A 27,889-nucleotide genomic window follows, 5' to 3' on the forward strand; every position below is an offset into this window, starting at 1 on the left:
CACGTACTAGTCCTTGTCTCTCCATCCATGACATGTGTTTGAATATTGCGGCTGCCCGTGCCACTCTCCTGCTATTACCACCTCTTATAGTGGCAATGTTTACGTCATTTTATTCTGAAGACTTAAGCTACTCTGGTGTAAATTGTGCTCGCTAGATTTAAGGAAATGGTGAATGTAACAGTAAGACGACCTCTTACAACAAATAGGAAATGTTTTATTTAACGACGCACTCAACACATTTTATTTACGATTATATTGTGTCAGACATATGGTTAAGGACCACACATATATTGAGAGAGGAGAGGAAACCCGCTGTCACCACTTCATTGGCTACTCTTTTCGATTAGCAGAAAGGGATCGTTTATGCACCATCCCACAGACAGGATAGCATATACCACGGCCTTTGTTACACCAGTTGTGGAACACTGGCTGGAACGAGAAATAGCCCAATGGGACCACCGATGGGGATCGATCCTAGACCGACGGCGCATCAAGCGAGCGCTTTACCACTGAGCTACGTCTCACCCGCTACAACAAATAGCTGATTTAATGTTACACTTGAGCAGGTTGTACAAGTTCCCACTCCACAAATCTTAAATGGTGGCCAATATGCTTATACATAATAATAAACTAGGCCCGTAGGAACGATATCTGGAATGTGTGGGAGAGGGGGCCATACTCTCGGGAGAGGTGGAGGGGGCACAAGCAACATTTTTATTTCTGTTTATATAAAAAAGGGCAAAAATTCGTACATTTTCATTGGCAAAGCTTGTGTGTATGGGGGGTGGGGGGGTGGGGCAATGTTCCTACTGTCCTAAATACATCCATGCGTGTGTGTGCATGCATCTATACAAGTGTTAGCTCGACTGTCCTCTAGCCCTGCCCTGTTAATATGTTGTCGATGACAATATGTGTATACAGGTGTGTATGTGCGTAATTTGATTAAAATCAGTTCCAATGGTTAATAAGTTATGATTATGATACTGTCACAGTGGTAAACTTCAGCTTTATAACAATACGGATTAAATAGGTATTGTTATAAAGTTGAAGTTTAGCATTGTGACACTATGAATGAGGGTTCCAGTTGATATCACTATTTGCTGTAACTTAGTATTTATGTTATTCCTTATTTCTTTCCACCGGTACATTATTTACAACAGTTTCTTCACTATTTTCAGGAAGGTTTCAAACGAAATTAAGAAAACTCCTGATACAGGCAGGGCGTATCGTAAAACATATTATCTGCCTTTCGATCATAAAAAAACGGACTTACCGACAAAACAAAACATCATCTCAATTTTTGGAGTTTAATTGCATAAAACCACAGAAAACTAAAAATATCGCACAAAACCTGTGGACAAATTCACAAAGGTCTCTTAGGGTCAACAAAGCATCCTCTTTGCAAGTCTTTCAGCATTGCACTACGAGATCACAAAATTGCGAGAGTTTAGTGAATTAGGCCCCAGTTTATTATTTTGTCACATTTTAAAACATAATTGAGATTTAAAATGGTGTATATTACAAAACATAATCTTTAATAAATGCTATGCATTAAGAAGCTTCTCAACGTCTACTGTTAGTAATGAAAACCTTGGACAATTTGCCCACCATCTTCCACCACAATTCGGAAACCTTTGTCTCATGATGTATGCACTCGTTCACTTCCTCAACAGTTCAATACTTCCTTTTTTATATATGGAGGTTCCAGTAACCTGTGATGTTACATTTGTTGGTATGCTGAGATAACTGAATTGTAAAGTTTACAACTCTGCAATCGTGGAATATTTATACCTAAGCAAACATGATTTACCAACAATTAGTATAGGTTTTTATTTAATTGTTTCATTGTGATCTTGACATACACGACCTTTATAATATTTTGGACATCACAGGTTATTCTCTTGGACACTTCGTGTGATTACTGTTATTCTACAAAATTAGTATTTCCATCATATAATAGATATCAATTTGACAAAGCTAATTGAGCCGATTCATGGAACCCTAAATTTCCTCTGTGGCTGTGAAAACTGTCAACTTCCATCAGCGGCTTAATCCAACTGTTGTTTGTCTGGCGAGTTTTTGTTGCCGATCAGCCAGAATGTTCTAAGTGATGTGTCTTTCTGAAATAAACAAAGCCAGAATACACGTTTATATATATTGTACTTTATCGACCATCTTCACAAGCCCAGGTACCATTCAGTATGAGGACTGCATTTCAAAATGCGGTTGTTATACGGAATGGTACCGTGGACTGCGAAGATGATTATCAACATAACCATTCTTAAAATAATTCCAGTTTTATAAAAGTAAACATCTATGTAATCCAAGCTCCAAACTTTATTTTTGAGGTACACCTGACATTGGAAGCTGCAGAAGGTTTCTATGCGTTTTTTAATACAATGTCATCACCTAAACCTATTCAGGGTGAGGTTACTAAATTTTGCCCTTGGCATGTTACTTTACAATGTTACTTTACAATCGACTTACCTTCATGTTTTGTCTTTACCATAGTTTGGCACCCAATAGCCGATGTATTTTTCGTGCTGGGGTGTCGTTAAACATTCATTCATTCATTCATTCATTTACAATCGACTTATGAATCAGAGGAGGGGATCTGGAAAGGGCGGTGATCCCAGTTCCATGAATTAAAATGTGTGGGTTTTATTTTAGGACAGTTTTTTTTTTTTTTTTAAAGTTTGTTTTATTTTACACCACTAGAGCACATTGATTTATTAATCATCGGCTACTGGATGTCAAACATTTGATAATTTTGATAGTCATAAAGAGAAAACCCGCTTCTTTTTTTCATTAATAGCAAGGGATATTTATGCGCCATCGCATAGACATGATAGCATATACCACGGCCTTTGATATACCAGTCGTGGTGCACTGGCTGGAACGAGAAATAGTCCAATAGGCCCACCGACGGGGATCGATCCCAGACGGACCCCGTATCAGGCGAGCGCTTTACCACTGGGCTATGTCCCACCCCCTTTTAAGGACATATTCTTCTGATGGGTTGTATTGTTTTTGGTTCTGGTTAAATCCCATAGACAGGATAGCACATACCACGGCCTTTGATATACCAGTCGTGGTGCACGAGAAATAGCCAAATGGGCCCACCTATGGGAATCGATCCCAGACCGACCACGCATCAAGCGAGCGCTTTACCACTGGCCCCTTATGAGGAAGAATAACAGATGGTGCTTAGTTGGGTGGCAACTCCTTCATGGTCTCATACAAAATGTATGCGAAAAACATAGCACCGTAACAAAAATGTCAAGGTGACATCCTCCCTTTTTCCCTCCTCCTACGCCTAATCGTACTATTATTTTTCCTGTAGAATATCAATGTACAGTTAAAGGGACATTCCTGAGTTTGCTGCATTGTAAGATGTTTTCGAATAATAAAATATTTCTACGATTAAAGTTACATATTAAATATATTTTCTGGTTTAGAATATCAGTGTCTGTATATTCAATGTGTTTCTGGTCGTCTTAATATTTGTAAGAAGCCCAAACTGGATTTTGTCTTCAAATAATTTCGTACGTATGATAAAATTATATTTTTGGAAATAAAATGAAATTTAACCTAGTACAAATATTAGAACGATCAGAAACAAGTTTAATATACAGCCACTATTTTATGCAGAAAAATAGATTTGATATGTAATTACAATCGTTAAAAAGACTGTGTTAGTCGATAACATCTTAAAAAGCGCAGCAAACTCCGGAATGTCCCTTTAAGAGTCTGAGAAAATTCAGTTAATCTAAACCTCGATTTTCTTTATGTCTGAACATATAAAACAAAACAAAATCTAATTTTCTTTACTTATTATATTCCGTCACGACTAGACAGTCGACTTGTCTCCATGATAAAGGCACACCAGGGACTTTCTCTGATGTTGGCCTTTGTTGCATGTAATGAATAACAAACCACGACAGTATTTTTTTTATAATAACCCATATAGAGAAAAAAAAAAGATTATTATATTTTTAAAAAACCGCAGAACCATCTATATAATTAGAGTTTATATCTTTTTTCATCAAGTCAAATGAACATCATTGTGTCCGTCGTTACAGTCTGCGAAGGAACCTAAAACACGTTTTCAGGCGCGTATGAAGGAATTTTAGCATTCTTGACTTGAAGTTTATGGGTGGTGGTGCTGGTAATGGTGGTGGTGGTGGTGGTGGTGGTGGTGGTGGTGGTGAGGGGTTGTCGAGTCATGATTCCCCGTAAAATATATCGAAGAAAGAAGAAGAAAATTGTGTTGTGTTTGAAGGGGTTTCGACACCCAAAACCCTCCCCCTGCCTGAATATACTTTGTAAAACTAAAAACTAATGTAGGCCTGATGTGTACGCACATCCGACATACTATATGCATTATAGATTATAGGAGGACAGCCACTGCTGCGGAGATCATTTACTGGAGATTTCATTTATTGTTGCACCGTCACAGAGGACTGCCACTACCAGACTAGTTTACTAAATCAAAACTAGCACCGGACAGAGCTCATTGGGAAATGTTTTTAAAAGATGGTCTATTCTAAATTGTCAAATTATATTCAAATGCTTTCTCTTTTCTTTTTTTCATAATTTTCTACTCCTGAAGAATTTGTACTCTATGCATTTACACAACCAGCGATAGTTTTATTTCATTGTAAATTAATATCTGTATACTAAATTGTATTCTTTCTTCATTTATACTGTGAAAAATGACGGTGGGATTTTTCATTAACTTCAAAAGCCTTTCTAGATCTAAATACTGATGACGTAATTTGGACATAGACAAAAACATAAGCCACGTGACATCACAATTAAAGATTATTCCAAGAACTACACAAACAACACAGAAAAGAAAATGTCGGCATGGCAGTCGTCTGCAACTAGCAACTAATAATCATTTGTATTCTTCTTCTACTTTTTTTTAACACTTGATAGTATTATTCATTGATGATATGTCAGACAATTAGTAAGAAAGATTTGTTAAAGACTGTTATCATTCCAGGAATCATATAGCAAAGAGAAAATCAACATGAAAGTCATTTGCTTGAAAATGGCGATCAAGGTTCAATTGTTGTTTTTTAAATAAAAATACCAAAAAACAACAACAACAACAACAACAACAAAAATCACAAACCCAACACATTATTCATTAATGATTTTGCATTGGACTTTAGCAAGAAAGACTTGTTAAAGACTGTTATTTGCTGTAGATCATTCCAGGAATCGCACAGCAAAGAAAAAGTCTAAATGACAGTCATTTGCATGCAAATGGCGACCAATCTTCAGTTGTTGCCTTTTTTTTTTTCCCAACACATTATTCATTCATGCTTTTTCATATGTACTTTAGTAAGAAAGATTACTTGTTACTTGTTATATATAAGCTGTATCTGTTATGGAAAAAAACCAGAGGTCTCATTTCCGTTCTAACTGGCTGTCATCCCCGCTAGTCAGTCTTTATGTAGATGCGTATCCGGCTCCATGTGCTAAATTAGGATGGCTGCTACCAATTAGCATGTGTTCTGCTGTTAAGGTGAAACGGAAGGTGATGAAATACACCATACCATTAGCGAGTATCTCTCTGATGGTGCGCATGCCAGATTTAGCTACTGTGATACAATTAAAAAGAGAAACTAACGCTGGTTTAAATGGACGTCATCCTGTCTTGTTAATCATCGGTGGTTATGTGTCAGGTATGCTGTATATACAAGAAAAAACGTTGTTGTTTAACGACACCTCTATATCATATTGATAAATTAATCAATTGGATGTTGGATATCAAACATTTAGTAATTCTGACTCATAGTCATTAGAGAACACCCGCTACATTTGTTTCAGTAGCAACAAGAGATCTTTTATATGCACTTTCCCACAGACAGGAATGCACATACCACGGCCGTTGACCAGTTATAGTGCACTGGTTGTAACGAGAGAAAAAAACAATCAGTTGAATGGATTCACCGAGATAGTTCGATCCTGCGACACAAGCACCTCAGGGCATATATACAGAGAGAGAGAGAGAGAGAGAGAGAGAGAGAGAGAGAGAGAGAGAGAGAGAGAGAGAGAGAGAGAGAGAGAGAGAGAGAGAGAGAGAAAACTACCTTTCCCCCTAAAACAAAACCCAACCCCACTACTATGACAGCAGCATATGAATGTTTCAGTGACTTTCGCAAACATTTGGAAGCATCAGTTAAAAACACATCTGGTTTGTTGAATGGAAGACCACATTACCATTTTAACATTTGAATACTTCTGGAAACCGTCGATGCCAAAAGCCATATATATATTCTAAACCAATCTCAACAGGTGCTCAGCGTGGTAAAGAAAAGGAATCCAAAATGGACACCACCCCCACCCGCTCATGCACACACACAATCATGATCCTTACTTCCCACACAACACCAACCCCTCCGACAAGGTTTTTGCCGAAGACAATATGCTCACCTAAACCAATTATGTTAATTAAATAATCATTTAAAAAGAATTATTCCTGCAGCCGACGAAAATATGTTTTATCTAGAGACAAGAATCAGACATCGGTAAAGATCCTGAACAACAGCAATTTATATCGCCATTGGTGCCGCCATTAAGTCCGAGCTCTGCTTCAAAGTAAGGTCCCTGAAAATAGAATGTAGCATGTAGTAGGACAATACATACCCAAGGGATCAGATCCAACTTTGGAACAGTGAGGAACTCTGCACCAAGTAGTTCTTTCGTCGACTCCGACGCAAGCACTGTGGTTTTGTGTGCATATTCAGCCATCTTCGCCGATATCATAAGAGCATCGCCAAAAAAGAAGTATCGGCAACCCTGTTTACCGGTCTTTGTGCAGCTGACAAACACAGAACCAGAACTCAAGCCGACCTTCAGTCTCGTGGTTTCTTTAGTGAGTGGATGGACAAAAACAGTTCGCGCCACGGTCGCAAACTCCAGAGCCGCCTGTGCAGCAATCTGTGCGTGGTTTTCGCAAGTCTCTGGCAAGCCGGCCACAGCCTTGTAGCTGGTGGAGGACAAGTCGAGTCTGTAGATGTCCAGTTTGAGCGTTATGTCATCGAGTGCTTGAAACAGCTTGGTCAGCATCTCGACAATGAGACCCGGTGGAAATCTCGTCACCAACGAATGGAAATCGTACACATTACACACTACCACGGTCACTGAACAAAATTCAAGCGGCTTAGGTCTTCCATCCGGCATTGAAGAAAGCCGTATAGCTGAGGTGACTGGTGCTTCATTCGAATTCTTATCCGGTAATTTAGTTTGATTCGATTGCTTATCTGGTGTTTTGTCACGCGACATCGTCTTGTCTCTGGTTTCTATTTTCTCCACAGTCTCTTCCAGTTCGCCGATGTAGTCCTCCAGAAGGTGAATGATAGAGTCCACCACGACGTGTCCTCTGGTGCTGGTTTTCATTATCTTATCCTCTATTGTGGCAAATGATGGCCGAATCTCGGCATCACTATCCCACGCCAACTCCATTATGACCTGCGCCATGTAAGGCGTTTTGGAAGACAACCTTGGTCGCAGAGACGTCGATATGATGTCCACTAGAACCTCGCCAGGGCTTTTGCTGTTTGAGAATTCTGAGTAAAGCTCATTTCTGCTAAATATCTCATGCATTGCCATGCCAAAACTATAGACATCGCTGCTTTTGGTCACCACTCCGTTCCGCTGTAGCAATTCGGGAGCAGTCCAGAACGCTTTATCATCAAAGGTGGTTACATTCTTGATATTATCATAGTCCACATGTTTTCGGGTTCGGGCTTCGAGTATTTCGCAATGCCAGTCGCTGATCTTTAGGGACCAGTTATTGTCAAAATAACAGTTTTTGCTGCACAAATCCCCATGCACTATGTTGTTCTTGTGCAGGAATTTCATCCCGCTGACAATCTCGTAAGAAATGGAGAAATTTAAATCATTGTTTGTTTTCAGATTTGACTGGTGTAGAAACTGTGACAGTGATCCTTTCGTGTGGTAGTCCATCACGGAGTGATACACGTCATTTAAGTGAGAAATACCGTAAAACCTGGTCACGTTCTTATGCTGTATCGTCTTCGCCATCCACAGCAATTTCTTTTTCTTGTCGTATGACAAATATCGATGCATCTCCAGTGATTTCAGATACACCATTTTCCCTTGCCATTCTCCCACCTGAGACGGCATTGTGGGAGTCACGGGATGAAAATCACCTTCTGGAGATGGTTGGATTTTGTTTTTGATGAACACTATATGTCTAGTGGTTCTGGTGTTAAATTTGGGCATAGATACGCTGCAGAAATCGATCTCAAAAGATTCTATTTTCCATTTATTTTCAAGTACCTCTCTCCAGGTCTTCGTCTTAATCACTGCGTAATACACAGCCCCCGCGATGACTAACACTCCGAACAGTGAGGCGCAGATGTACAGTGCAAGTTCCCAAGTCTCGATGATTTCACTCTTTTTGTTGTTTTCTGCCCTAATCATAGCATGCACATTATGACCATGGCAAGTTACCTTGTACAAAATCATGTTAATGATGCGATGGTACAAACTGAAGGGCAAAGGCACCATGTTAGACTTTAAGCAGTATTCCTTTGCGATGCGGTTAGTGAAGAACCATTCAATATATCTGACGAGTTCTTTAGCCGTCTCACAGTTGGTAATCTTAGTTTTCCTAATGATGAAGTATGTATACCCAGCCATTGGATAGGATTTATTTCCCAGAGGATTTGACAGCGAGGCCGTCATTTTCGACTTGAATCTAGAGATGGTGGCCGTCATGGCTTTCTGGACAGCAGTGGTGGTTGGGGCGATGAAGTGGCCTGCTCTGTTCTGTAGAAACGCGTAGCCCAGTTTCGTTGACGCTGCTTCAGACAAGATGAGGTAGCCGATGGAATATCGAATGGACAGCAGCATACCCGACAGGCCTTTGTTCGTCAGGCCAAACACGCGAACAGCCTCGGGGTCCCAATGGTACGGCTTATCATTGTCGTCCAACCCCGAGCTGAAGACTCCATACTGCTGCTGCCAGATGGAATCAACAGCGCTGATTGTCCTTGTGAAAATCTCTGTTGTACCGGACTTGTCACGCCTCGCGATGGTAATGATCTTTTTGTGTGGTAAGGTGACTTTGGGGTTTATTTCCACTAGAGATGAGTCATTCCACCAAGTGATCTGTCCACTGTATATTCTAGCCAGCTGATGAATCGTCATGTTGAGGTGGAGTATTCCAGGTAGATTGAACACGCAAACGACAGCCCTGAAAGTAAGCAAAGAAAACGCCATGTTATTTAAAGCACAACAATACAAGGCAGCGATAACATAAAAATAGCCATATTGTGTTTTTCATTTTGCGTTTTGAAATATAACTAGTATATCATTCAACTACATGACCTTAAAAATTACAACCTAATAATGTAATTTAATACTGGAAGAGAGAGAGAGAGAAAAGAATAAAAAAAATCTATAGACAATGGCCGATTGGATTCCCACCACAATTTCCCCCTAGTTCATCCCCAATGGCCACAAATTTAATTCATTACCCGTTCTAAAAATGGCGTCAAATAATGTAAATAAATTCAATATCACCACAGACCATTAGGATGACGCTTCAAAATAAAAATAATCCCATTATTAATAATTACGAATTGTCTCCATTATATTCCCATCCACTCTGGACCAAGTCAGTGGCCATGCCAAAACAATGGCCCACTGTGACCACGGACGGGGATCGATCCTACACCAACCACGCATCGGGCGAGCGCTTTACCACTGGCATGTAAAAATGTTTGGACTTTGGACGAATTACTTGACATTTGTTGTGTAGAAGCCCATAAACACAAGAAACAGATTTGCGATCCACAGAGTGCAAACGGAAAAACAGTTCTGGCAAAAGTTTAAATGATCCTTCCATTAACCAAAAGCCGCGTTTATGGAAAGGATTTGTAAACAAAATCTTAATCATGCCATGCATACTCTCTTTCATAGTCATGACCCCCCCCCCCCCCCCAAAAAAAAAAAAAAAAAAAAAAAAAAAAACCAACCCCAAAAACCCAACAACCCCAAAACGATCCAAGTGCAATAATTGCTGCTTCTGACACAGTGACTTATCCTAAATCCCAAATGTCTGTATATGTGTTCAGTTTTATGTTAGAATCTTTGATATATGTATCAGTGGCGGATCCAGAAAATCTATTGGGGGGGGGGGGGGGGGGGGGCAGTGACATGAGGTGGAATGCCAAGGGAACTTTGGGAGAGGTTTGGAGGGGGATCGTAAAACTTTTTAAAATTAATATAAAATAAAATTATAACTATCACAACATTTAGGGGGGGGCGGGCCCTGGGTCCCCCCTAGATCCGCCTCTGTGTATATTGTAATTAATCAGTGTTAAGAAGCTATTGCCGGTATCTGACAACAGAGGGAATGAATGAGGCAATAACCTGGGGAAAGAGAACAGTGATGAAATGGTGATGGGGGGGGGGGGGGGGGGGGAATTTGCCGGAAAGATTACTATGGGTGGGAATGCCTTGGTAACCATGGTTGGGATCGATCCCCGTGACGTCGGTTGGCCCATTGGGCTATTTCTCATCACAGCCAGTGCACCACGACTGGTATATCAAAGGCCGTGGCATGTGCTATCCTGTCTGTGGGATGGTGCATATAAAAGATAATTTGCTACTAATGGAAAAATGTAGCGGGTTTCCTCTCTATGACTGTGTCAAAAATTACAATATGTTTGACATCCAATAGCCGATGATTAATAAATCAATGTGCTCTAGTGGTGTCGTTAAACAAAACAAACTTTATGTATTTGGTAACCATGGTTTGCATACACTGTCTACTTATAATCTTTTAAAATTAATTGAAAAAGTTCCCAGGAAAGTGAAGCTAAAAATTCAGCCAGAAAACTTAAATGAATTAAATGTTTCTGTGCACTGTCTAATTTTCTTTTTTGGAAACAAATGTTTATGCCCAGTGGCAGTACATTACAAGATTGATATTTTGGAGTTAATTATAAAAAGATTTCTGTGTGAAGTCGAGTAGTTTGTAAGTATTCATCACAAATAAAAGTAAACAAAAATATTGAAATATAGGACTTGTAACTATGAATATGATAATAGGCGTTTTATGGATAATTCTTGTCCTGGAACCTACCCTGCCATGGTTGGAAACATTTCAAGGTCCGGATATTTTTGGTAATCCTCATCTGACAACGGAGAATCTGACCCGGCATAATCTACCGGGGGACCGGTTTCGTTTTTAATTCGGGCTTTTCCGCCGCCGCTGCCGATGCTCTCATACGTAATATCAACATCCTTGAACCGATGCCGATACGTCTCAAAACCGGGCATCCACGATGTGTACACGTTGAGCGGAAACGAGGCTCCCGCGCCGCTGATGTTTACCATCTGCCACGACTTTCGGAGAAATGACGTCACGATGACCAAAAAGAAACACTGTTCACCTTTACACCACATCATGGCAACCGTCATTTATGCTGGCCTGAAACATAGAAAATACTGTTTTGTGACAGAAAATACTCTTCTTTAACACAGAAATATAGAAAATACTCTTATTTTTAAAGGCATATTGTCACAGACCACTGACCTATTTAATGATCTAACAAAGTGTTACCTGAACAAATATAATTTGATTTGTCCCTAAATGTACTTTAGTCAACCATCTTCATAACCACCATACTCCATTTATTAATAACATTTTGTAAAAATAATTGAATTATGACAATGGTCCATAATTCAAAAACTAAAATTGCCGAGAGGAATGACATGGATTTCACTCCATCATGGTTCATTTAAGGTGATGCTATAGCTAGATTTAGTTTTCAACAATGAATGTAATTTTTATTTATTATCCATTTTTAGAGAAATAAGGTCCTTAAATCTGTGACAGTATGCCTTTAAAACACAGAAAATACTGGCCTGAAACATAGAAAATACTGTTTTGTAACAAAAAATACTATTCTTTAACAGAGAAAATACTGTTCTGTACCACAGAAAATAGGCTACTGTTCTGTAACACAGAAAATATTGTTCTGTAACATACCAGTCTGAAACTGAAAATACTCTTCTTTAACAGAAAATACTCTTCTTTAACACAGGAAATAGGCTTTTTTTAACATACAAAATACCGGCCTGAAACATAGAAAATACTCTTCTATAACAAAGAAAATACTGTTCTTTAACACCAAAAATACTCTTCTTTAACAAGGAAAATAGACTACTCTTCTGTAACATACAAAATACTGGCCTGAAACAGAAAATACTCTTTAACACAGAAAATACTATTCTTTAACACAGAAAATACTGCTCTTTAACACAGAAATTACTCTTCTATAACATAGAAAATACTCTTCTTTAACACAGGAAATAAGCTACTGTTCTGTAACATACCAAATACCGACCTGAAACATAGAAAATTCTCTTCTTTAACACAAAAAATAAGGTTCTGTAATTATATAGAAAATACTGTCCTGTAATATAGAAAAACACAGTTTCAATGTGGAGATTCCAGATGTCACAACAACATTTTGTTTTGTATTCATCCAGTCAGTCGTAAAATACAATACAACATTAAGGATCATACGTACAAACATGTAGCCAAATCGATGAATGTTTCATGACATCCCGGCACAAACAATTGCATTAACTATTGTCATAAAAGTACACTCCAACAGTATGTATCATTAGTGTAATAGTTAAAGAAACACGTCAGGCGATACATCCTAATATGTACATAATTAATGACACACATTGTGTCATTTTACACGGTGAAATGGACACATCATTAAATGCTTGTCGTCAGGTAGGTATACTCGGGGGGAAATGCGACAGTAGTGTGTTCATTCTTTCTACTTAAAAAGATGTATTAAAAATTAATAAAGATGTGGAAAATCTTTAATTATTTAATGGTTACACAGCCTACAGTTACAAAATAATCGAACATATACCCTCTCTCAGCAGTAGGAAATAATAATAGGGTTCTAACATGATACATTTGTTTGTTTTGTGTAACGACACCTCTAGAGCACATTGATTTATTAATCATTCCATGTAAATATGTATGTATGTATGTATGTATATATGTATGTATGTATGTATGTATACATGTCTATATACTTCTTTAAAGAGACTGTCTTTTTATATTACATATTAAATACACTTTCTTGTATAGAACACCAGTGTGTATATCCAATATGTTTGCGGTCGTATGGTGATATCTGTAGAAGTCGTTGTCATTTTCTTTACAGTGATATTATATTTTTGTATACGTACGAAATTAATGGAAAGTAAAATCCAGTTTGAGCTACTACAGGCATTAGGGCGACAACAAAGACCTGTCTATACAGATACCGATATTCAAAACCGGAAAATATATTTAATAATGTAATTTTAGTCATCAAAAATGATATGTTAGTCGTAAATATGCTACAATGGCTGCAAACTCAAGACAGTCCCTTTAAATAACGGGCCGTTCAGAATTGTCTGTCTGTGTGTCTGTCTGTCTGTCTCTGTCTCTGTCTCTCTCTCGCTCTGTCTCTCTCTCTGTCTCTCTCTGTCTGTCTCTCTCTCTCTCTCTCTCTCTCTCTCTCTCTCTCTCTCTCTCTCTCTCTCTCTCTCTCTCTCTGTGTGTGTGTGTGTGTGTGTGTGTGTGTGAGTGAGGGGTTACCAAAAACACTGTCTTTAAAACAAAGTAGCCTAATGTTTGTACACATGTGAAGATGATTGCAATTGTCAAAATCCTAATAAACAACTGGAAATTAATTAAACACCACATGACTTACACGTTGGTGCATAGAGAACACTGAAATTAATGTTGTGTGTATACAGAAGATATCGAACAAGGCGGATCGGTGGAAGTAACACTATCCGTGCGTCAGTATCTTGATATATTCTAGTGTAGAAGAAAGAAACCATACGCATGAATGAACGTGTATGGTAATTAACTATGGACCTGAAATCACACTTGTATGGTTTTCTAACATAATTTATTCATTCCATCTCGGTAGATACAGAACATGTAAAAAAACTTTTACCCCCCACCCCCACCCCCACTTCAGCCAGAACTGCTTCTAAGCACCTTTTTGCTTGCAAAACAATTTAGATGGTGCTTAATTACATGGGCGTACGTAGGATTTTGAAAAGGGGGGGGGGGGGGTCCAAAATAGATTGCAGAGATATTGGGCATATACTTCTAATTTGAGTAAATATAATAATGTCAGATATATTAAATTATAAAAAAAAGCGATTTCGGGGGGGGGGGGGGGGTTCGGTCGAACTCACCGATCCCCCCCCCCCCCCCCCCCATGTACGCCCATGAATTAATGGGACACACCCTAGTTACGGCTAGTTGTTAACCATTACGGCGTTGTTTTTCGCTATTAAATCCATTTTTTCACAAATAAAATTGCACTTTATTTACCGTTTATTATTTAGAATATACATTTCCATTCACCTGAAGTGTTTTTTGGTAATCCTGGTAATCCTGGTTTTTGTAATACCACAAAATGCATTTTTCGTATTTCTTAAAAACGGACACACGTTTGAGAAAAAACCGTTGAGCAGACAAGGTCTAATCTATTTTTAGACGGGATATTTCCATTTCAATGTCACAGACGTTGGTATACCACGTGACCGTTATCATTTTGGTTCGGTTTGTTTTCTCGTGCACGGTTCGCGCAGTCAACATCCGATTTGTTGTTGTTCATTTGTGAGATTTTTCTTCACAGTTCGTGAACATTTACAGTAACAATAAAGTTCAGACAAGTAAGTGTCTCAATACAAAACGTTACAAACCCTTAAAACCAATAATTTTGCTAAGTCTTACGATATCTGGAGATGGGATACAACCAGGACAGAACAGTTGGAACATGTCCAGGAGAGGTGAAAAGAACGCACCCCAAGTCTGTGCGCACTCTGTGAAATTTGTCGTGACGTAGGCATTGTTGTGCTTCGAGCGACATCTACCGGTGACATCAGAATACTAACTTTCAAAATTATTTCAAGCAATTGGGACATGGGGATTCCCATGGTATTTATCGATATAAAACCTACTTTTTCACTCCATTTGATAAAAACGTGATCTAAGTGTGTTACAGGTTTGTAGATTAACCAAATTATAATTTATTTTCGCTGGATGGAACTAGGGTGTGCGGCTTTAAGATATATATATAAAAAAAAGTAGGGAAACCTTAAATATTAATGCTAATATCAACTATTAGACCAACATATGTTTTGACCACAGACATCCTAGTAAAGAACGTTCAGGACCCCGTTCCACGAGGTGATCTTAGGGCTAAGATCGCTTCGTGGAACGGGGCCCAGGTCTGTTTATCAACACACCGAAACACATTCCATAGTTTGCACGTGCATCACGCAGTTGCCCCGTACACGTGCGCGGGGTGTCATTCTCGATTTTGACAATTTCCAGGAAGGTTCGTTAATCACTGTGGAACTGTGGAACATTATTTCTGTCAATCTTTTCAATTCTGTTGATCATACAGTTGCTATTGGGGTTTTTTTAAAGTAATTTTTATTGTTTGAATTTGCAATTTACGTCAACTTTCAAATTTCACTTCTGACCCCAATCGTCCTTCAAGATCTTTGGTGGTCATAAAACCTACTGTAATACTGCCCAATTAATTCACTATTATCATATAACATTTCCCCACAGCTAATATACCTTACTATGTTGGCAATTGTAAATTCTTATTAGAGTTACCCTACTTTTTCTGAAGAGTATATATATATATATATATATATATATATATATATATATATATATATATATATAATCATCATTATTATTATTATTATTATTATTATAATTATAATTATTATTATTCACAGTATCCCTGTTACAGATAGACCTGTCCCCAACCAGGGTGAAGTATGTAAAAGTATATACTTAAAAATCCCATAATTTGATATCATACAAAATAAACAACACAGGTTAAATAATATTTTACAGATAATATGTACTTACCACAAAGCTTATCCCATTCCATTAAGAAAAAAATGTATGTTATTGGTCAACTGGTCTGGCTTTGAACAAAACTGCAATCATCTAGAACAAAATAGGTAAAGCGGGGAACAACGATGACCTACTTGAATTTTATTTAAAGCAATGCACGTAAGTTGTTGTTTTAAGACAATTTATAGTAGAATTTAAAATATAGATAATAACCCTTCATTCAGTTGAACATTAATTTTGTCTAATTTAAGTCTGAATAGCATAACTGTGTTCTTGCAGTTAAAACTATCTAAATTAAAGAAAACTAAATACAACATTAAATAATATTATTGTTGCATTTTCAAATTATCTAAAAAATTCTCCTTGCAGTTAAAAATGAATAGGGTTTTTTTCTCTCGCAAATGACATACATCTTGATATTGAACATTATTATTTTTTGTTTAATCCTACGCTAAATCATTAACTTATATAGCATAATAATATGTTATTGAATTTTAAAAATATTAAAATTTTGAAAATACAATTGAAACCCTGACTGTTTTCTTTACACTATTCAGAGCAACTATGACCAAACAAACAACATCCCTAACTAAGCCATATAGCAACTGACAAGTTTATTAAAACTACAAAGCCAGTAATTATAGTTCATCAAACAAAAGATCATTCCCAATAACAATCCATTTTGCGGACAACTCGTCTAATGTATCTATTTTCATTACATCCAGTCATTATGGAGCACTGTGGGTATACAAGAAAGTCATTCCTTCTTTTAGACAGGCATAAATAAATATTGTCAGCAAGCATGTTAACTTCTGCGTGTTGCCATGGCCACTATAGATAGCCAAATACAATACGCCAGAAACTACAGTGAGAGTGCAAGAACCAAACTTCGACCAACGATCAATGTATAAGATAAGTGGCTAATTAAACAGATAAAACGTAATATGTGATCAGGACCGTATCTCTGCTCAGTGCAAAGTCAAATGAGCATTTGGCAAAATAGTGTTTGATTCCATGGATCTCTATAAAAATGCCTTGTCTATAGGAGGACAGCCACTCATGAGGAGATCCTTTACTGGAGATTTCATCCTTCTTGCACCACCAGAAAGAGGACTGCCACTATCAGACTAGTTTTACTAAATCAAAACTAGCACCAGACAGAGCTCATTGATATAGGTACAGTGATGATCACTGGCGTAGCCATGATTTTAAATGAGGGGTGGGGGGGGGGGGAGAGGGCAACCCACACTACATATATATGATTTTATAAAATTTAAGGTTTTTAAAAAACAAAAAGGTTTAATTGTGTGTGTGTGTGGGGGGGGGGGGGGGCATGGCTCCCGTGCCTCCACCTCCCTACGCCACTGGTGATATCTGGTGTTCGTGTAAGCTGAGCATATCCTGCCCCACCGGTGGCACCCATCATGAGGACTGCCACCACAGCTGTGATTAAAGATAGACTTGAATTTCATTATATTTAAAGAGACTGTCCTGAGTATGTTGCTATTTTAACACATTTCCGACCAGCAGAACATATTGAATCATTAAAATTACATATGACATGTATTTTCGTGTTTAGAATATTAGTGTCTTTACATACAAAGTGTTTCTGATCGCCTGAATGTTTCTAGAAGCCGAGACTAGATTTTACCTCCCAATAATTTCGTACGTACGACAAAATATATGTTAGGAAGTAAAATGAAGTTTTAGCAGCTATAACAAACATTTTGACGATTATAAGCACACTAAGTATAGTATACAGACACTGATATTCTAAACAAAAATAAATGAATTTAACGTGTACTTACGCTCGTATACTTGTTAAAACGTCTGTTAGACAGAAACATTTTACAATGACAGTCACTTTAGTATTAACTTAAAGGCATACTGTCACGGATTTAAGGACCTTATTTCTCCAAAAGTAGATAATAAATTAAAATTACATCAATGTTTGGAAATCAAATCTGACTATTGAATCACCTTTACTAAACCATAATGGAGTGAAATCCATGTCAATCATCTTGACAGTACTCATTTTTAAATTATGGACCATTGCCATAATTCAATTTTTTTTTTTACAAAATATCATTAATAAGTGGAGTATGATGGTTAATTAGATTGTTATATAAACTACATTTTGGGACAAATCAAATACATATTTTCTCGTAATACTTTGTTAGGCCATTTTATAGGTCAGTAGTCTGTGACAATATGCCTTTAACAGATAAATATAACTTACAGATTGTATATGCAGTACTGTTAAAAGGTGCCAACAACTGGGTGAGAGAGCTGTTATATACTACTATTGCAACTGTGTGCGTGCGTGAGTGCTTAAGTCACAAACATTTATGTGAAGGATCAGGTTAAAATAAACATACGCACAGATGATATTTTAAAAATAATTACTGGATCCAGATATCTGGATTAATCTGAAACTAATTTGCTTTGCACGAAAATATTATAAAGACAAATTCTGGCTTACCCCCCCCCATTCCCCCCCCCACCACCACACAAGCCTGCTTTCCTCCCCCCCCCCTCTCACCCCCACCAACACATTAGTATTAAAGTATTACATCGCCAATTTGTCCAACACTAATTTGACGACAGCATGAATTCGATAGTATGTACTCGACTAATGATGATTTTAAAAACAGACTAATGCTATTGTCAAGACTATCAACTGTCACTCAGATTAACAACTAATCGATCGTAGGAGTTCTATATGACGAGACTCAAATTGTAAGAGTACTCAGACCAGCAACTGGACAGTTATAGAAGTCGTGAGATCGGCGACTTGGCAAACTCCGTCGTGACAGTTGGTAGTCAGATACTAGCATAAGACAAATTAGATAGTAGAATACCTTGGCATGTCATTTGAATACACCCATCAACGACATTTGTCATAGGTTCAAAACAGAATTCGTTAATGATGTTATCAACAACGAGAAGCCCTTCTGGGCGCATAGCTATTGTTACAAGTTTCTAGTTACTTGCTAGGATGACATTTATGTATGCTTTTTCTATGTCATATGATACCTTTACTCACTCACGCACGCACATCACCCACACACACACATAAACTATAATAGTACTATATTTCTTCTCGGATGTCTACATTTTTATCGTAACTAATATATGTGTGATGAAGCGCGGGTTCAGGGGCGTCATATGCCATGGAAGCGAGTAGGTGGACGACAGAATGCGCTGCTCCCCCTCCCCCAGATCTGCAGATTATGCAGTTGCCTTGTCCCACCCCAATAAAGTAATATGTAGTTAGCCTCCTCCCTTTCCAGTTGCTGGCAACTTCTGATGCCTATGAAACTTCGAAGTGCGTCTTGGAATTGTTTATTTGGCTCGGTTCAATAACTGTGCAAAAAGTTTGATGATTTTTTGCCTGTTACCAATGGCGGATCCAGAAAATCCATTTGGGGGGGGGGGGGGGGCAGTGACATGAGGTGCATTGCCTTGGAGAGGTTTGGAGGGGGATCGTAAAAAATTTAAAATTAATATATAATAAATTTATAACTATCGCAAAATTTAGGGGTGGGGGGGGGGGGAGACGGGCCCCTGGACACCCCGTAGATCCGCCTCTGATTACGCTAGTTGAAACCTTATCAAATACATACGGTGTCAAAATGTAGTAACCTGATATATTCTGTTCATAAATTAGCCGATGTGTCATCAATACACATTCCACACAGGCTCAAAATATGCCAACTTGCAATGACTGATCTAAATCATTTAATTCAATTCATTATACAGTGGATTAAAAAATGTTTACAAGGATTATTTTATCAGCTCCAGCTTTGAGAACAACCTTTTCACTGGATTCTGTAACGTTCAATTAAAATGTTGGTTATGGAAATTTCTAGATTTTCCAAACAAATAATACTGTGGCGGATTCCCCCCCCCCCCCCCCCTCCCCACCACCGTTTAAATTTTTTTTTAATTCATCGTCCACAATACACAACACTAAATTGTCCTGAACATCTCTATTAAAAAAAAATTTCTGAGAGCATGCCCCCGAACCCAATACAGATCTCGGCTCATCTGCCTTCAACAAACGTAAATTGCCCTTTTTAGAATTTTGCGACTCCCCATCCTTACAAAATCTTTGGTTCGCCCCTGTAATTTAGTAAAAATTCTATTCTTGTGTTAATTCCAGTATCCAAACACACAACAACAGAGAAATGGACTTACACTTTTATTTTCCTCCCATCCACCTAGAGTTTTATCATGTTCTGTCTAGGACATTGTCACGGGGATCCTATAATACCCGTAACTGAATGAAACACGATTATCCAAATATCTCTCCTAACTGTATATCTATTAGATCTCTCTGTAACGGGCAGTTATTTACCCGCGTGTGGCTCGTCTAGGTATGATCAGAGATAAGATCTTATATAAAGTATATATTATTATAGCACGTTTAGTTCACTAGAAAACACAACAAAAACACAATACACTTTGGAATCTGTATTAACCTACGCAGACCAATGTACTGCCGCAGTAGTTAATTAACAAAAAAAAATAATAACAACCCAGAACTGATCACTTAATTAGTTAATCTCTAGGTGTCTAGTTTACACAATATGCTAATCACTTCACCGTGACACAACACCCACACGTGTGATAATTGAGAAACGCTAACACACACACGTGTGATAATGGAGAAACGCTTCCAGGGGAACTTAATTAATAAAGGAATTACCACTCTATTCCTAACTGGTTAATTTTTAATTAACCCTTAACTACTCCTTCAGTAACCTTGTAACACAGAATTAATACTGGTACCTATCACAATAAAGACAATAACCTACAGTTTACCTAGGTCCTCTAGGATGACTGGCTAAGCTTTATATATATATATATATCAGAACGGTGATCCTACAGAATACTGCGTCAGATGACCGGCAGCACCGTCTAAATAATATTGGTATAATACAGTATTAAAATATTTAAAGTCACATCAATCACATCAAGGTTATACACAGAGCAGAAAATATATATTTACCAAAGTTCCGTCTGAACTAATATAGATCGTTCAGTGGACGGACAGCGATCCCCTGGAGCCTTCCTAATGTTTCTCTTCGATATATCTAAATCCTAGCTATTTATTCAAAACTCTCAGAGACAGCGAATATCGCCCGGGGGTACATCGCGGCACCGAATCCCTACAAGTGCTATTTCCACCGCGACCAAGCGGTATTTTTTTTTCTCAGATCGTCAGACTTAATGTCGCCAGTTCGCTAGAGATTCCATGGTCGCGCGGAGGTATTACGTAACTACTGGCCACATGGCCTCCGCAGCTGGCTGGGTGTGTATTAGAAACTGCACACGGCCGTCGCGCAGAGGTATCACGTAACAAAGTTGCCCATCTGGGCTAAGTGCATAATGGAACTGCACACGGCCTTCTAAAACAATTAATATCGCCACAGGCGAATTAAGAGCATGTACCGTCACAGACATATGCTAGTAATAAACAGAGTTGTGACATAGGATACACCTATTAACCAGAACCTTTCCTGTACTTTCCTATAGATATAATAACAATAACTGTATATCAGCTAGGAAACCATGGTTATTCACATCTTTGTTTGCTCACAGCATATTGTTTGGCAAGTTGTTTTTACTTTTTGTTCCATCTTCGAACGTCGTCCGTCATTTGTAAAGCTTTCACATTTTTACTTCTCCAAAATTACTATACCAATTCCAACCAAAGGTTTGTGGGAAGGGACGCTTCAATGGCACGTGGTACATGCCACGGAGAAACCAAGTTGTAAATCCTCCGGGCCTTGATAAAGAGCAGTCCCTCAAAAGTTAAAATTAACCCAATTTTAAAAATATTCTCTACTTCCAGAAATGCTGTAAGCAAATAGTCTTCTTATTTTTTTTCTTTGCACATGGTAAAACACCAGACAATTTATCAACTGAGGGTGTTCAATCCTCCAGTCCAAGCTATATGTGCAAGAGATAATTCACTGTCGTCACACGGGCTATAGCTACTTTTTAAATGGAATTCTGAACAGTCACAGATAGTATAGAAATAACATCGCCTTTGGTGAAACAGTAGTTATTCACATCTTTGTTTTATAAAATCCAATAAATTAAACCTAACTGAACTAGATATCAACCAAATTCATGATCATACTCTGATTGTAATATCTGATGCCAAGCTGGGGAAAAATTTAAGATAAATAACACGAACTCTTTGTATATGAAAACATTTTATTACCCTCTACAACTTCTAACATCTACTGTTCTACAGCACCAAGCACATTAAACAACAATGAAAACGGACAAAACATTACTTCAATCATAGCTACAAGACAAGAATAATGCAGTTTTCTAAACCCAAGTTTACTAGACCTTCAAAATTGTCTGTAAAAACTTGTAAAAACTATTTTTTTTATTTATTTTTTTGTAAAACAATATAAAAGAAAATCAATTCTGCATGCCCCCACCTCAACAACAACAAAAAACGGTGGCGTTTAAGGGACATGAACTGAAAAAAAAGAGAAAACAAAAAGAAGTAAATTTTTTGTTTGCACAATAAAATGTTTGTTCGCACAATAAAATGTTTGTTTGAACAATAAAATCTTTGTTGGAACATTAAAATCTTTGTTCAGACAATAAAATCTTTGTTCGGACAATAAAATCTTTGTTCGAACAATAAAATGTATTGAATGCTCAAAGGAATCATATTATTAAGGCCTACTGTTATATTTAATTGAAGTTTTGTAATATTGTTCACGCATTTTTGAGTTATCATGGCACTGATCTGTGAGTAACGTGTATTTTAAAGGATCTCACAAACTTTTGTCATTAGGGACATCGAAAATAGTACAATACCAAGCAAATGCAAAATGTGTAATTCATCATGGATGCTGAAAGTGAAGCCATCATCAGTCTACTTCGAAATGGGATTGAAATACCGCGATATTACTCAAACACTTGCACTTTATCATGACATATCGATCAGTGAAAGACAAATAAAGCATATTCTGAGTGGTATCCGACTGTTTCGACAAAAGAGATACAGCGATATTACTGATATAGTAAATTTTATTGAACACCAGCTACAAGAATCTGGCAGTCAGCATGACTATCGCTGGATGGCACAGAAGTGCCATGGCAACGGCTTGAAATGCACACAGGAAGAAGACTGCATTATCCTGCGGGCACTAGACCCTGAAGGGTCCCAGGAGAGAAAACGACACCGTCTTGTGCGACGTTCATACATTGCCAAGGGGCCTAATTTCATATGGCACTTTGATTCATATGATAAACTGAAACGTTTTGGATTTTGTATAAATGGATGTGTTGATGGATTCACCCGTCGGGTCATTTGGCTCAATTGTTATATCATAAGTAGTGATCCAAGGATCATTGGTGGTTATTTCATAGAAGCGATCTCCTCTTTGGGAGGTTGTCCCATGATGATACGAGGTGACCTTGGGACTGAAAATGTTCGCGTTCGCGAATTTCAGAAGTTCTTCCGGCGAGATGGGCAGGGAAAAGAAGCTATCTTGAAGGACGAAGCCCTGCAAATCAGAGAATAGAGTATTGTGGAATTTTCTACGTAGACAATGCACAGAATTCTGGATATGTCATTTCCGAAACATAAACGCTGGTGGCAATTTCAATGGGGGCTTTCTCGACATCAGTATACTCCAGTATTGTTACATGCATCTTATACAGGTATAACGATTCAAAGTCCTAATTATTATTTAATTCATCATTTATCCTTGCTACACACACTCACACTCATTCACATCCTGTCCTCTTGTCTGTCACTCGCTCTCTTGCTCACTAAGTCGCTCTCTCTTAAAAGCATTATAGCAAGTAAATTGTTTCATGTAGTTCATAACTTTGCCCTTCTATAGTATTGAGTATTGAGTTGGCAAAAGATAGGAGACTGCAAAGATTACCAACACTTATTAATCAGTACACCTTAAACAGGACTGAAGATAGGATCGACTTATATCTTTTAGCATGCATGTATGTATGTATGTATGTATATATGAATATCTATATATATATTGCATGTATGTCGAGGTTGACTGTTACATACATAGATATTAACGCACTGGCGCAGGGGATAATTAAATCCTTTCTGGCCTCACAAATTGTCCCATGCCGTTGCTGAGACTCGAACCTATGGCACCGAATCGCCCGCAACTTTACAGACTTGCCACGTATGTATGTATGTATGTATGTATGTATATGCACCCCCCGCCCCTCTCTCTCTCTAGCTGGGCGAGACGTAGCCCAGTGGTAAAGCGTTCCCTTGATGCGCGGTCGGTCTAGGATCGACCCATGTCGGTGGACCCGTTGGGCTATTTCTCGTTCCAGCCAGTATTCTACAACTGGTGTAACAAAGGCCGTGGTATGTACTGTCCTGTGTGTGGGATAGTGCATATAAAAGATCTCTTGCTGCTAATCGAAAATAGTAGCCCATGAAGTGGCGACAGCGGGTTTCCTCTCTCAATATTTGTGTAGTCCTTAAAGGAGGGGACAATTAAGGCATTTGGCCTGGTACGCATATTCAACGATATATAATGCACATTATTGCTTAATATCAACAAGTATAATCGTATATTTAATTAATAAAACTGTTAAATGTGACGGCTATTATATATAACGGGTGCAGCCATTGTGTACCTTCCCAGTGAATACGCCATCTGGCGAGCTGGTGGTTACGTAATACCTAACGTGTCACGTCAGGAATTAGTCTTCGAACTGAATGCATCGCAATGTTCTGTAATAATAGCCATCCCAGTAAGCCAGCAACAATTATATATTATTTTTCAATACAAAATAAACCACCATTGTCAAAGTATTGAAATAACTGTATTATGTTTTGTACATAAATTAATCCATGTACTGAAATAATAATCGGAATGTTTTCTTGGTCAATTGATCTTTTCTTTCCGTGGCCTGTACCTGTGGTTCCTGATTGGCAGGTGTATATTTAGACGGTATTCAGACACTGTGTCTAGACACACTAAAAAAACGTGCCTCTTTTATGAAAATCACAGGGTATTGTGTGATAACAGCACGGATACACCTCAAATCGTAATGGACATTATCAACCGCCCTGCTTTATTACTGTATGTAATTCTGTAAACTCTTGATTAAGTAGACTTTCCCATCTAAAATCACAAAACTGACCAATTACGTCGTCCCTCCAAAAAGAAAAGTATCACTTGGGTATCGTGAGTGGTCGTTTTTGCTCGAACGTACCCTACCAATAGACCTAATAATATGCATTTTTTCTTTGGATTTAAAAAAAATAAAAAAATACTCCATTTCGTTTTGTTGATGTAAATTGAAATATATTTAGTTAAATAGTTTATTATACTATCAAGTCATTTATGTTGTTTTACAAGTCAGGTTGATGAAAGCGAAGCGCCTTGTCCTAAATTAGAGCGTTTGTTTACACTGTGCTTAGAGGAGATAGCGGAGCTGACGTCACTTCGCCCCAGGCTATACCACCGGTCGTCACAAAAACGAAACAAAATGGCTGCCCCCAGTTAGCAGGAATAATGATATTTTTTTATAAACTCTAAAATTACGCGTTTTTCATTTGTTTAAGTATCAGTATGTGTTGGTGGTCCGGGTATGCATCTTTCCAACACATAAGGCTCTTGTTTGAGTTGACCCTACCTTTAACCATATGTCTGACGCCATATAATCGTACCATATAAAATGTGTTGAGTGCGTCGTTAAATAAAACATTGCCTCTCTCTCTCTCTCTCTCTCTCTCTCTCTCTCTCTCTCTCTCTCTCTCTCTCTCTCTCTCTCTCTCTCTCTCTCTCTCTCTCTCTCTCTCTCTCTCTCTTCGACGAGGAAATAGTTCGAGTGTCAGGGAGTTCGAGTTTTCGAAATTAATATATAAGAGTTCATATTTGGCAGAGCCTCGCTGCGTTCGCCATTCTAACCTTCGCAGGATAAATCCGATATCTTAAGACGGTAACCAGTCATTCCTTGGTCACACACACACACACACACACACACACACACACACACACACACACACACACACACACACACACACTATATGACTATTTATTGACCCATTCCATTTAAATTACTGTATCATCAGATATTGGGAGCATTAGTAACTAGTACAGTGCAGTGGAGTACAGTACAGTACAGTACAGTACAGTTTTGACATGTCACATGTCTCTATCCACTAAGGTTCAGGCATGTACATTATCCACCACGGGCCCTGCATCTGATATTGCCAATTTGTACAAGCTTTTATATCAGCAAGCAGTTGAGTGTCTATGAAGTGAAGCGAGCGACAATATCGAAATATAGTTCAGATATGACTGGCACCAGTTAATCTTCAGCAGACAGCATTATAGTACTTCCGACCCTAGAAGTGTGGTAAGTAAATATGAGACGAAACGATGAGAGTTTATGTTGTTAGTATTCATAACTAAATCCTGTTAGAAAACAATAGCAGGTTAGTCCTGATTCTAAATGTGTGCATTAAACATGGTGATGTGCTGCGTAATCTGTTAACGGCACACCTTATAGCTAGAACAACAGCTGGCACTGGACATAACACTTTTATTGTCGTTTTTATAAAAACCCTATGAATGCCTATATTCAGACTCTACCCAAGACGGATAAGGTTGTTTGTTTACAGATACTTTCTAGCCATAAGAATGTGTAATAAGGATGTTCATAGACTGTCTGTTGCTATACCCATGGAGGGTCACTATAGTATAGGGAGTGGCTACCCAGAGTGCATTTTCACTGTGAGACATTGTGAGGTTCCGCACAATCACATAAATGCAAAAGGGAGTACTTGCATGCAAAATCTCCAAATTTGAAGGTCTAGAGAAGGGTATGATCATTAATAATTATGCACACTAATTCTAGTAAATTTCAATGTGCTTTGAATTGCAGGCGGATCTGGTTATGGTAGTTGAAACATGGAACGGCCATCGAATTCGTCGTGTTCGAAATTCTAGAAGTCCGAGTGGACGTCCCTCAATATTGTATTTGCTTCCACAGCTTTATGAAACTCGAGACTATCTGTGCCTTGTCCCAAATGAAGACATATATTTCTGCAAACAGAAGTGTCTCTTTCGAAAGCCTATCCCATGTGATGAAGATGTTTTTGAGATGTGTTCTGTTCTTATGAATAAGAACAATCTTTCTCACCCTTCAAGCAGCCAAGAAGAGCAGACTTATATGTAACATTAAGGCAGGCACCTCGTCATTTCCTAGGCATGGTCTGATACCCAGAACAATCTCATTCAGTCCCTCATTTTGATCTTGGGTACATCTAGCCAAAGAAACTGTACAATAGTGAAAAATAGCTAACTTCCTGAATACTGTAACATAGCTATGTTTGAAACTTCACCATTATAAGCAGTAACCTACAATATGTTTGATTTATAAATTTTTGGAGCCAAAGTTTGTAGCTTGTGTGTGTGTGCGTGGTGTGGTGCGGTGCGGTGCGGTGTGTGTGTGTGTGTGTGTGTGTGTGTGTGTGTGTGTGTGTGTCTGTGTGTGTGTGTGTGTGTGTGATTATATAGTGGATACATAAATGGAGGGTGTGTGATTACAAGATGGATGGGTCAGTGGAGTGTGTGCATGTGTGTAAATACACGATTAGTGTGAAAGTGGAGGTGTGTGTAACAATACTGAGGAATGCTTCTGCCTGTTGATTAATGCCAAACATGACAAGATACTTTCCTGGTAAGCAAATTAATGATGCCACCTGTCTAGATGTAGAAAACTACCATGGGCGGATCCAGGAAATATTTTTAGGGGGGGACCAAAAAAGAAGGGCACATTGACTCGTCAAAAGGGCACCTTACTACAAGTTTTGATATTTACAATTAATATGAATTCCTACAGTTCTACGTCATAATATACTAGCAATAATGAAGTAAA

At 38.2% G+C, this 27,889-nt stretch overlaps 1 protein-coding gene across 1 annotated transcript; it reads right to left on the reverse strand.

Moving 5' to 3' along the window:
* Nucleotides 1-1,293: 1,293 nt before the first annotated feature.
* LOC121389485 (receptor-type guanylate cyclase gcy-12-like) lies at nucleotides 1,294-12,509 on the reverse strand. Its single transcript, XM_041521134.1, has 4 exons — nucleotides 12,402-12,509; nucleotides 11,135-11,482; nucleotides 6,661-9,238; nucleotides 1,294-2,120 (listed from the first exon to the last, which is right to left on the reverse strand). The coding sequence occupies exons 2-4, from the start codon at nucleotides 11,470-11,472 to the stop codon at nucleotides 2,049-2,051; spliced, it is 2,988 nt and encodes a 995-aa protein (XP_041377068.1). The 5' UTR covers nucleotides 11,473-11,482; nucleotides 12,402-12,509; the 3' UTR covers nucleotides 1,294-2,048.
* Between the last annotated feature and the right edge of the window lie 15,380 nt (nucleotides 12,510-27,889).

The sequence above is a fragment of the Gigantopelta aegis genome, chromosome 14 (genome assembly GCF_016097555.1).
Source record: "Gigantopelta aegis isolate Gae_Host chromosome 14, Gae_host_genome, whole genome shotgun sequence".
NCBI classification, from domain to species: domain Eukaryota; kingdom Metazoa; phylum Mollusca; class Gastropoda; order Neomphalida; family Peltospiridae; genus Gigantopelta; species Gigantopelta aegis.

Coding starts and splice junctions, on each gene's coding strand:
- LOC121389485 (XM_041521134.1), bottom strand. CDS start 11,472: ATGACGGTTGCCATGATGTGGTGTAAAGGTGAACAGTGTTTCTTTTTG. Junction 9,239..11,134: donor ATGTTTCCAACCATGGCAGG/GTAGGTTCCAGG, acceptor GCTTACTTTCAG/GGCTGTCGTTTGCGTGTTCA. Junction 2,121..6,660: donor AGTTGGATCTGATCCCTTGG/GTATGTATTGTC, acceptor TGTTTATTTCAG/AAAGACACATCACTTAGAAC.